Source organism: Sander vitreus, chromosome 15 (genome assembly GCF_031162955.1).
Source record: "Sander vitreus isolate 19-12246 chromosome 15, sanVit1, whole genome shotgun sequence".
NCBI classification, from domain to species: Eukaryota; Metazoa; Chordata; class Actinopteri; order Perciformes; family Percidae; genus Sander; species Sander vitreus.
Window position 1 is genome coordinate 5,374,499 of NC_135869.1, and position 12,001 is coordinate 5,386,499.

At 40.8% G+C, this 12,001-nt stretch overlaps 1 protein-coding gene across 2 annotated transcripts in view; it reads right to left on the minus strand.

Moving 5' to 3' along the window:
* Positions 1-2,034: 2,034 nt before the first annotated feature.
* wipi1 (WD repeat domain, phosphoinositide interacting 1) overlaps positions 2,035-12,001 on the minus strand; it is a 30,548-nt gene continuing 20,581 nt past the window's right edge. For both annotated transcript variants that reach the window (XM_078270195.1, XM_078270196.1), the window contains exons 10-13: positions 10,492-10,599; positions 8,734-8,873; positions 6,933-7,033; positions 2,035-2,985 (exon numbers count right to left, since the gene is read on the minus strand). In XM_078270195.1, coding sequence (XP_078126321.1) covers positions 2,935-2,985; positions 6,933-7,033; positions 8,734-8,873; positions 10,492-10,599 — 400 coding nt within the window. In that variant the 3' untranslated portion in view covers positions 2,035-2,934. The remainder of the gene's footprint in view (positions 2,986-6,932; positions 7,034-8,733; positions 8,874-10,491; positions 10,600-12,001) is intronic.

The window sequence follows — 12,001 nt, forward strand, 5'->3', positions numbered from 1 at the left end:
ATGACGGGAGTATTTTCGTGGGTTCGGGATGGGAGCGACAGTTGATTCCCGTGTCACCCTCTAGTGTGGACCCACCTTTTTTTACTTTGTTTTTTTTCTCCTGTTCATACAGCTTTTTTTTCACGTGAGAATCTGAAGTATCAAGACTCCTCTAACTGAAGGCCAAACCAAGTTTGTTTTTTCTTGTATTGAGGTCATTTGGAGGCTTTGCCTTCCTATTTAAGAAGAACACTGCTTTGCTGTACAAACTGAATAATGTTACACTGGTCCAACATAACCAGTTTCTGTACTTGTGTACTGTAACTATCAACTTCACAATGACATTTTGACTATCTCCTCATACTTCTTAAATTTCAATCCTCCTTGGCTCACAATATCTTTGACTTTGTTTCCTTGTCCATAGTGCCTTTTTTTTTGTTTGTTTTTGTTTTTTTTGCCTTTTTTTTGTTTTCAGATTCCAATAAAATAAAAAATAAAAACTGTTTTGTCCCACAAATGACATTTCACTATATTATAAGAGATTTGTCTCAGCGATCACATTTAAGTCCCTGGAGTGGCGTGTGAAAAAAATAATCAAACAACATTGTTGGACAAAATTGAAACTATCGGAGACTTGCCCAACGCCCCAGAGACCGGGGTTTCATTCTTCTACTATTTACTTTGAACTTAAGCTTGTTTTCTTGTTCTCTTCTCCTCTCCCCCCCTGGGATCTTTTGTCTTTGTCTTCTCTCGGCAGTACGCTGTCCCTCAGGGTGTGAGGTTCCAGCTGGTTGTTGTGTTTTCTTTCATACTCATGAGTTATGTAATAGGCAACCACAATGCTGTACCGATAAAGAAAATACAAAGTGAGGAGGCTAGCTACAGAACAATAACCTGCGATATTTGCTGTACACCCTGTTTTGTTTTCAAGGCTAATTGAAGTAGTTTGAAGTCTGCAATAAGCAGAAATGAAAACATGTAGGGCTGCAGTCAAATAGTAAAAAAACAAACAAAAAAAAAAACACCTTTTCACCTTTTATGTCTTTTCCTAACCACCTTTCCTTAACCCCAATGTAAAACTTCAGGAGGTCAAAGAAAGATGTGAAAAACACTGAAGAAATTACACTTTGCTACAATGTCAAGTATTAAGTGTACAGCTGTATAACAGTGTAAATGTGCTGTCCCCTCAAAATAACTCAACACACAGACATTAATGTCTAAACCGCTGGCAACAAAAGTGAGTACACCCCTATGTTAAATTCCCATAGAGGCAGGCAGCTTTTTATTTTTAAAGGCCAGTTATTTCTTGGATCCAGGATACTATGCATCCTGATGAAGTTCCCTTGGCCTTTGGAATTAAAATAGCCCCTCATCATCACATCCCCTTCACCATACCTAGAGATTGGCATGGGGTACTTTCCATAAAATCCTCTCTCAATGCAAATCAAACCAGCTATTAGGCTAACCGACATAAAACCATGCCAATCTCTAGAGCAGGGGGAATGAGAGGGGGAAACACCGGGGCAGGGGGAATGAGAGGGGGAAACACCAGAGCAGGGGGAATGAGAGGGGTAAACGCCAGAGCAGGGGGAATGAGAGGGGTAAACGCCAGAGCAGGGGGAATGAGAGGGGGAAACACCAGAGCAGGGGGAATGAGAGGGGGAAACGCCAGAGCAGGGGGAATGAGAGGGGGAAACGTAGCAGAAGATATTAGTTTTTAAACCAAAACGTAGCAATGTAAATGTAGCCTAAGAGTAGTCTTCAAAGTGGCATGACTTTTGCTGGAGTAGAATACTGTAGCGTTGGTTTAGCCACATAACCAGGTTGGCCATTTTTGGGTTTAAATGTTATAAAAGCCACAACAAAAGCCCAGTGTGCTGTGACGTTGTAATTAGTCTGAGCCTAGAATGGTCAGAACATTGAATAGATCACTGTATCCTGACAGCAACACACACTTATGCAACAACGCCTGTGGTTAGCAGCTGTAAATGTTTGACTTGGGACTGACGTCACTTACATAACCATAAACACCCATCGACACGTACGTCAGTCATCCAAATCTAATCTATAAGCTCCTTTATCAATCCAAAAATGAATGACATAAAATAAAAATAAAACAAGACAAATTCTTTGCTTTGCATAGGTTCATTCTTACTCCACGTGTTCATTTCTTTGTTTCTTTCACTTGTTTTGGTCTTGTGCAATTAGTAAAATACTTTACTCTTTTACAAATGATAATAGGCACAAACATACATACAGTACATACACACCTTCTGAAATGTATCCAGGAGGCATACACAGAGCCATCTAATACATGTCAATGCAGTTAAATACAATACAGAATTAAAATGAAAACAATTCAATATTTTTTTATCATGGACATGAACTAAAAATATTATTAATGACAAAAATAAACATGTTGCTACAATAATGCAACTTACTAAAAATATTTGTCAAGTAAAAAAAAGCTATGAACATTGTGGTTATAGTTCTGCTCCAGCATGCAGCTCATACTTTCATAAAACTCCTTGAAGACAATCCTCCCTGATTCATTTTTGAAGTAGTCAACAGCATCTAGATGTTAAGAAATGTCCTTTCAGTTCACCGTTGGATGTTTGGAAACTCAACAGCAAGCTGGAAGGAAGTTCAGAGGTACTAATGTTGCTGTGACAAAATTAGAAGTGTCTTTTTAACACAATCATTATGTAACACGAGGACCAGATCGTGGCTCTCTCTAAAGGACTACATCTACTTCTTTTTCAGTGTTTAGTTTTTCCCACGTCAACTTGAATATTAATCAATATTATTTTCTCTCTAATGGAAAAAAAAAGAAGAACTTGGCACCCTGAAAGACTTTTTTTTTGTAATTTTTATTATTATTATTATTTTTTAATGCTGGTTCATCCCACTTGCCAGCGCCTGTCTGTCTGTTTGGCCATCTGTCCTTCTACCCATTCACGAGCGCCTGGCCTGGCCACCTCCAGTCCCGTCTCGGCACCAATTAATCTACCAAAACACATCAACACACCAGTTAGTTTCGTCTACAGGATTTGTCAAATGCAGCTCATGTCCCAGTTCCTAGATTAGGGGAAATTCCGGTACAACAGATCAAAAGCAATCCAAACCTTTCAGGACATTTGTGTAATATGTGTTTACGTCTGCTCAAGGGCGTAACTTTGGGTTCAACCTTTTGGGGTGGGGGGGGGGGAGGGGGAGTAGGGGCGTTTGTTTCATCATTGGGGGAACCAATTCTAACTGGGGGTTCTTGGGTATTCTTCTGCAACAATTTGTGCCTTTTCTGCATCAACTCATATAGTGAAAATGCCTTCGGTTATGTATAAATATTATTAGTATTATTATTATTAATAATTAATTCATCTCTTATATTGTTCAACACTTTCTGCATATTCAAAACATCCCACGTATTTTTTTAAACCGTTATATTTTTTATTCATCAATATGATAAGATACTGTATTTGGGGGGGTTGCACTAGAGCTGAAGATCTTTGCCCAAACCCGACGGGATCCGACGGGATCCGACGAGACCCGACGGGTTTCGGTCGGGTTCGGTCTTAATTTCTATCATTTTACACGGGCTCAGGCCGGGCTCGGGCTTTCGCTCCGGGTTGCGCGGTAAATGAGCGGCCAGGTGCTGAGGAGGTGAAACGGAAGCTGGCCTCTGGCGATTACGTTTTGGTTGCACCGGCAAAGCAAAGTCTGAGGTGTGGAAAACTTTTGACCACGTGCATAATGAGAATAATGAGCCAGTGTATAAATGACTCATTCTTGACAAAAGGCAAAAGAGCTGTGTGCGTGCACACATTTGAATAATGTCGGGCTGTAAACGGGTTCAGGCTTTTAAAAAGCTGTCAATCAAAATGTACTTGTCGGGCTCGGGCCGAAATCTGCCGGGCTCGGGCCTTGTCAGGCCTAACTTTTAAGGTCCGATTACAGCTCTAGGTTGCACTGGCCAGTTAGGATTAACGTAAATTACGCTCTATGCATCTGCTGACATAGAATCATCTCATGTGAAACTATGAGCAATACATGTTTTGTTATTACTGCAGAGGAATAGTTTGGTTAGCCGGCAACGCAGTTAAATACAATTAGCAGTTAGCTAATAAAGTGGCTAATTTCAATATGTTTACCTCAGTTGGACTCAGAGACAAGGGGATATTTATGCACAATTTAAGTCCATTTGGAAAGCTTGTGCTACTTTTCCCGATACACTTTGCTTTTTGCAGGATTCAAGGAGATGGCAAGTGTAAAGTTAGCATGAGTCATAGACAGTCCGCAGTACTCACTCTGCCCATAAAGTAACAATGTAGTTCCATAGGGTGGCGCCAAAGAACCTGAATGGGCTGTTCATAATGGCCTGCTCAACGCCCTACTACGCCCTGCACTGCTACTACTATTATTTCATTTTCAGTCATAGTTCTATTATCTTTATTGTTACCATAATTGCTACTGTTCATCATACCAACTGCTATAAATATTATAAATGATATTTCTGTATATCTGTATCAGTGTCTCTGTGTCCCAACTGGCAGCAGCAGATGGCCGCCCACCAAGAGTCCGGGTCTGTCCGAGGTTTCTGCCAAAAAACAAGTTTTTCCTAAATGCTTGCTCGTGGGAAATTGTTGGGTCTTTGTAAATGAGAGAGTGTGGTCTAGACCTACTCTATCTGTAAAGTGTCCTGAGATAACTCCTGTTGTGATTTGACACTATAAATAAAATGTAATTGAATTGGAATTGAATTGAAAGAATGATACAAAGGTACAAGAGTGTTTTCTGTTCTGAATCAATGATGGATTCTTGAACCTATTTTGCTGGTAAAGCTTATCGTGAATGTGAGGGATGCTTGCCTCCTTCACTCACAGTGAATTCCCAAATGTATGAAGATTCCACTGCCTATTTTTAATGTACAGTGGTGTACAAGTATAGAATGAAAACATGTTACGTTTTTTTTTTTAACTTAATTCACATTTGCATTCATGTATTCATCAACGACGTTGGCCTTCGGACATTTTTTAACCTCTTTTTCTCTGCACCATGTGGGGGATGAAACATTTCGATAGACAAGAATCTCCTCAACAACTTCAATTATAACAGCACGGAATACAGAAATGTTCCAGGTCCGACCTTTAAAACCGACCAGGGTGCTTATTGAGACATGAGACCAACAAGGTGAATTGCCATCAGATTAACATAAAGAGGTGCATGTCTGAAAGGATGAGATTTTTTTTCGTTGTTGTGGCTTTTTCGACTATTTCTACCTATTTGGAATGGTGAGTTTCACAAGTTTAGGGTTGTTGTTAATGCCAACTCCCTAAACAGAAGACTAAATATTAGAAAACCTCTCAGTATAGCCTCCAAAATTACCATACAGTGGAATGAACCCCTGTCTAAACCAGTTTAAACGCAAACTGAACATTATAATCTGCATGTAGGATTTATTGCAGGACTGTTGAATTAGACTGCATTAGTTTTTTTTTAAGATTGGTGTACGCTAATAAACCGGACACTGAGTTAGCAATTTATTGCTAATCTGGATTATGTTAAAACTATTTTGTCAATGTCCTCAGTTGAGTTACGTCAAATGTTCCTGACTCTGCTCTCATTTGCAGACCGTCTTGCTGGTATTTTATAGTTTAACCAAAAACTATGCCAGAGAGTCAGTTAGCCTGCAATCTCGGGTTGCATCCGAAATTCCATACTAACATAAATACTATTTAGTAGGCTAACGCTTTGGCTACGTTGAACGCGTAACGTATGCGGACCGTTAGCTGAGCGCATGTACCGTGCAATGTATGTTTTAACTCGCTACACCAGCTGCGCACACACGGCGTAGGATTGCGTGAGTCACAGGCGAGACGGAGAGCTTTTGCTTTGGGATAGTTGTCGTTTCTTTAGTTTCTTGGAGCCGGCACAGAGCTGTGAAAACGTCAATTTTCCGTCAACTGTTATCAGAGGACGCAGGGGAGGGAAACAAGAAATAAAAACGGAGACTCTCAAAATTAGACTGCCAATACGCTCATTGACAGTCATTAAGTTGTTTCCTGTATATGGGTAGTTTAATTTAAGAGAAATATAGACACTTTATGATCAATGTCTGTGTGAAAGGGACACACACACCTCCCATAAAAAATATGAATAGAAGTCTGTCTTATTTTTACGCTTGTAGAGCGGATCTCCGTGGAGCAGACGCACCACTGCGCGCTGCTCTTGTGTTCGATGTCGCCAGTTTCATAGATTATAGTGAAAGCGTAGTTTTGGAACGTCCGCTCCGTGACGTTGCGTGCAATTTAGCCAGCCCGTAAAACGGTATGTGAGATTTTTTTGTACGTCCCAAATATTAATACATGAATTGCACACTACTGTATTTTCGGTAAAATATTACAGTGTGCAAACAGTGGACACTACACCGGCATAAGTATCCCACAATGCAATGTAGTAACGACAACGTTCAAAACAGACAAACGGACAGAAACCAAGGCAAATTTACATTTCTACAAATACAAATCTGTGATTTTGTCATTTGCGACTGTCAGTCTAGTAACTAGAAAAGATTACTGAAAAAGGAAAGCAAGTAGGCTCTAGTTGCTTTCCTTTTTCAGTAATCTTTTCTAAGTATTCAGTAATTTAAGCATTATCTGGCGATGCCGCTAGAGCAGAGGCCTCCAGGGGTTACCATGGTTACATGTCTCCAACGGCAAGGAGGCTCTCAGGAAGTGACGTTGAAAATTACAGCTTATTGCGTCCGAAACGATGCACACTACTGTTTATTCACACAAAAGTATGTTGGACGATAGTATACATATTGAGTATGTAGTGCATAGATTGCAATTTAGGATGCAACCTTGGTCTTTCTGTGTGCCTGAATGCTTTGGCATTTGGCCTGTAAAGGAGGAGAGCTAGCAATAGCTTGACATTTAGCACTTCTGGATGCTCACAGGAGGAAACTCGTTCTCGTCGTCCAGACACACAGGGCCTGCAGCGAACTCGTGTTCTGGAATGACTTCGCCTTTCTTTGCCCCGCCATCTTCAGAGTAGCCTAGGTAGAAACAGGTGAAGGAGGCAGACAAATCATGAGAGCAGCTTGATCTTTACTTGACACAGCATACTTAAAGTGGCCATATTATGCTCATTTTCAGGTTCATAACTGTATTTTGAGGTTGTACCAGAATAGGTTTACTTGTTGTTTTAATTATCAAAAAACACCATATTTCTGTTGTACTGCATATTGCTGCAGCTCCTCTTTTCACCCTGTGTTCAGGTCTCTATTTTAGCTACAGAGTGAGACATCCTACTTCTGTACCATCTTTGTTGGGATTCGTACATGCGCAGTAGCTAGGTAAGGCTCACAATTGCTAGCTAGCTGTTTCTCTAACTGCAGTCAGTACAAGGCAGGATTAGCCAGGAGACTTCTTCTAAACGAGGGCGTACTTCCAACTTTGCGTGGAATACCTGCAGAAGAGGGACATGTAAGTAGTTCTTTTGTAGATTATGGTGAACTTGTGTGTGTTGTAGCAGTGTTTTGCCATTGAGAACGAGGGGGCTAACTGCTAGCATGCTAGCGCTAGCATGATTGAGCCCCCTCGTTTCGGCTACTGATGTAGAAAACCTGATTTTATTCATAATATGGGCACTTTAAGCCTTGATGCTACATGAGGTCTGCCTATGTATGCAACAAGCACTTAGCACTGAGGGCACATTTTAACAAGCTGAAGGCGGTGAATGGGCATTGGAAATGTGCTTGTATATGCCTCTTACTAACATCAATACATTGATTTGCAGGTACTGTACATCTTGAGAGATAAACACTACCGTTACCGTTACAATACTGTTGCCAAACAAGAACACCAGCCAACATTGGCAGCCTAAATGGGTGTGTTTTACATTGAGATTTGGTGGGATATTGACTGGATTGCTTCATGGAACAAACAGGAAGAGGGTGCTGTACTGGTGTACACAGTGCTAAGGCTTTCAGAGCTTCATTCGACATAGAACAGTGAACCGATCTGAAAGGGGCCTAAACAATCCTGCATACAACATGCATTAGGCCTTGGTTTGGGAACCTATAGTTTAGTACTAGTAAGAGCAGCAGCGGTGGAAGACGTATTCAGATCCTTTACTTCAGTAAAAGTACTACTGCCACGCTATAAAAATACTCCGTTACAAGAAAAAGTCCTGCATTGAAAATGTTACTTAAGTAAAAGTATGTATTATCAGGAAAATGTTTAAAGTATTAAAGGTAAAAGTACTCGATGCTGAACTCTCCTCCCATTGTAGAAAGTGTAAAGGATCCAAACAGTTGTGTGTTTAATGGTCTGATCATTTAAGCTGGACTTGTAGGCCAATTATATATTGTTGGCTAGTTTCATTTATTAATAAAACATCAGATTTTATAAACTACATGTGTTTTGTGTGCAGACATCTTAATGTGTAAAGTAACTAGTAACTAAAGCTGTCAGATGAATGTAGTGGAGTAAAAAAGTACAATATTTCTCTCTGAAATGTAGTGGAGTAGAAGTAGAAAGTGGCATGAAAAGAAAAGACTCAAGTAAAGTACAAGTACCTCAACATTTGGACTGAAGTACAGTACTGGAGTAAATGTACTTAGTTACATTTCACCACCGAGTAAGAGTGCTAACTCTCACTGCTTCTTTCTTCAAAAAAGATGTCCACCACGAACAGAGTGAAGCTGAACCCTTCCTGTTTCACACAAATGGAGAAATGTCTGTGACTACTAACCAGTGAGGGTTGCAGTGACAGGACCAGAGGCTGGTAAGGCAGCGGTCGCAGCGTAGGATGGACAAGCCTGCGCTGTCCCTGTGACCTCTGACCCTTCCGACTCTGTTCCCTCGCCCTGGTCTTCATCAATACCAAAAAGCCTGAGAGGGGACAAGAAGGAAGGAAGAACACAGGAGTAAAAGCAATTTTACATCAGACATATCAAGACTTTTTTTTGGGAGTCTTTTAGACTTCCAGACCCATTTAGCACCAGGGGCGTAACTTATTTTTAGCATTGTGATCAGATCTCAATATGAAAATTAAGGTAGGCAAAGCTGGCAGACATACTGTATCAACAAACAGTGTATCCCTGGCTGCTGTATGGCAGAGATGCTCACAAATCTCTGAACTACAGTCCAAGTAAAGTCTCAAGTCTCGGAGCTAGAGTCAAAGTCAAGTCTCAAGTTTGTGAGCTAGAGTCAAAGACCAGTCTCAAGTCTCTGAGCTAGAGTCCAAGTCAAGTCTCAAGTCTCTGAGCTAGAGTCCAAGTCAAGTCTCAAGTCTCTGAGCTAGAGTCCAAGTCAAGTCTCAAGTATCTGATCTAGAGCCCAAGTCAAGTCTCAAGTCTTTGAGCTAGCTCCACATGTATTGCATTCAGCGCTTCTTTTGTCTGGGCCTTGTTGTATGACGTTCTTATAGCCAAAGCTTCTGATGAACGGTGCGGTCGACATGTTTGTTGTCCTCTCTCAGGTGTGGCTGCGCACAGCAGATATGTTTTTTATTACATAGGTAGGTTATAGATTACGCAGGGAGGGAAATGACATTGCTGAGACATTTCCAAAGAATGAAGATGATTGTTCATGAGTCTCGTGAGTCTAGTTGGAAGTCTTTTGAGGACGAGTCTTAAGTTAAGTCTGAAGTCAATGTGTGTGTGACTCGAGTCCGAGGCTCAAACTTGAGTCCCCATCTTGGCTGTACGGTGTACTCGCGGGCACTTTGTAGCTTTTTTTTTGTAGATAGCAGAAAGTGACAGAGTTAGATCACCAGACTTCTTCACATAAAAATGTGGCCAAGCTGCACAGAAGTCATTTACACCTGGCTGAGATTCCATCGACAGATGGGAGCCAGACCAGCTCCTGATGACCTGATTTGACCCCAAAACATGCTTGTGCTTAAAGGGTCCCTTGTTTTTTGTGTCTAAGTGACTGATGGGAACAACAATCTTTGACATTGGTCCAGTATTAAGAGAGATCGCTGCAGTCGGCAGCTGCGAAACAAGCTACAACGTAAGTTAACAGGGCAATCGTGCAGCTTGTATTTACCTTCACAAAAGGGTTGTTTTGCCACCGACAGGCTCAGATTAATATTCTACGTGTCTGACAACATTATGGAAAGGATTTCTAAGGACCTTTCTGTTAAAGAGTAAGATCCATTTTTTAAACATAAAAACTTCTGCGATATTGCGTTCGCTAAAGCCACCAGACTCCATGTAAATAAACAGTGATTTTAACATCGTAAAACACACTTCATTCAAAGTCGACAGAAACAAAATAAAACTATGAAAAGCCGTTTTGGGTCGTCTTTCCACTTTTCCAACCATCACAACTCTAGTTTTGTTTGAAATAAACACATAATTTACTGGACCAGTGTCAAAGATTGTTGTTCCTATTAGTCACTTACACACAAAAACAGGAAAATAGGGTCCAAGTTGAAAAAAAAACCCAATGAAATTACCCTTTAACATTCAATCCGCCCTTGTGAAATATGTTGTAGCCCCACCTGTGTTTGTGGGCTAACATGCACTCTCCTCCATCCAGTGGATCCACGTTGTAGATGAACAGCTGGCCGTCAGCTGTGGCCACCAGGACCCGTGGAAGCTTTTGGATCCTGGAACATCACATTAAATATCGGTTTCAGTTGTTTTGTAACAATTATAGCATTCACTTACGTCCAACCCAACAGTGAGAAGAACAAGCAACTGAATCATTTACACTTTGTCACCCTAAAAATAGTCTGCAGACAGCTATTTCTGCACCAGTCATAGCTGGATCAGGAATAAGGACAACTAGATATACATCTTAACTCAGATAGACCTTTTTAGGAGGTAAGGTCAAATCTCTACTCTCTTAAGGCTACATTGTGTAAGAATGTCTCCCATCTAGCGGTGAAATTGTAAATGACAACCAACTGAATATTACTTTCTAGCCCTTCCTCCTACGGTGGCCGAACCCGAAATTAGCTCTTAGTATCTCCGTCGTTTACACGCAGCTGTTCTAGCCACTCCAATATTAACTTTGGTCTTGTTGCTTTGCCTGTCGCGTTGTCGTTTTAATTCTCCTTTTCCCTCCCGGCTGGCATTCATCACGGTGCCACTGAGTCTAAAAGTTTGAAAGGCGGAGGTATGTCCCTCTTTGGCTAATGTATTTTAAAGATGGAGGCGCTACATGGCGGCCGTCATTCGAGTGAGTCGCTCCTATGTATTCTGAATGATTCTGAATGTCAGATTCTACGCTTACGAGAATACTCTGATTAGTTGGTGGAAGTAATTACACATGAATGAGTACATATTTGTGAAAGAACAAAAGGGTTTTTGCTAAAATCAACTCCAAAAATTACACAATGTAGGTTTAAGGTCTAAATCCCAGACGGCCATCCCGCCGCCTCCTGTCTGAACCCGGTGTGAGGCTCAAACATGTAGACCAGCGGTGCCCGAATTCTTTTATATGAAGGGCCAAAATGTATCTGGACGGAAGGCCACGGGCCAAAAATAAATGTTGATGTTGAATAAAACCATAATTCTTGTAATTCATCGTAGATAAAACTTACATATTTAATTAAATATGGAAGTTTACCAGCACTGTGCTTTACATAGCCATAACACTGAGATTAAGTACTTTTTAGCTGCACAAAATGTACGTTTCGTAGTCATTACGGTTAGGAATTTTCAGCACTTTCAAAATAAGAGCCCCAAATTAACCAAAGACCATGGCTAAATCCCTCCACTGTTTCTAGCGATCTTGATGCACACTGCTCTTTCACTGGCCAACCAGATGCTAGAATGTAGTCACCACATGAGTCTCAAACATAGCACGAGCATGAGCAGCGGTGGTGGGCGGGGCCAGTCCAGATGCATAATTTCTCAATGAGGGAGAAAGAGTCGATCCCTTTTGGAGTTTTTTTTTTTGTTTTTAACTTTTTATGTGAAAAAAACATGTTAAACTAAATATTAATCATACCAGTATTTGTATATACTGCCCTTTAAATGTTTCTGGGTCTGGGACTTTAAAGA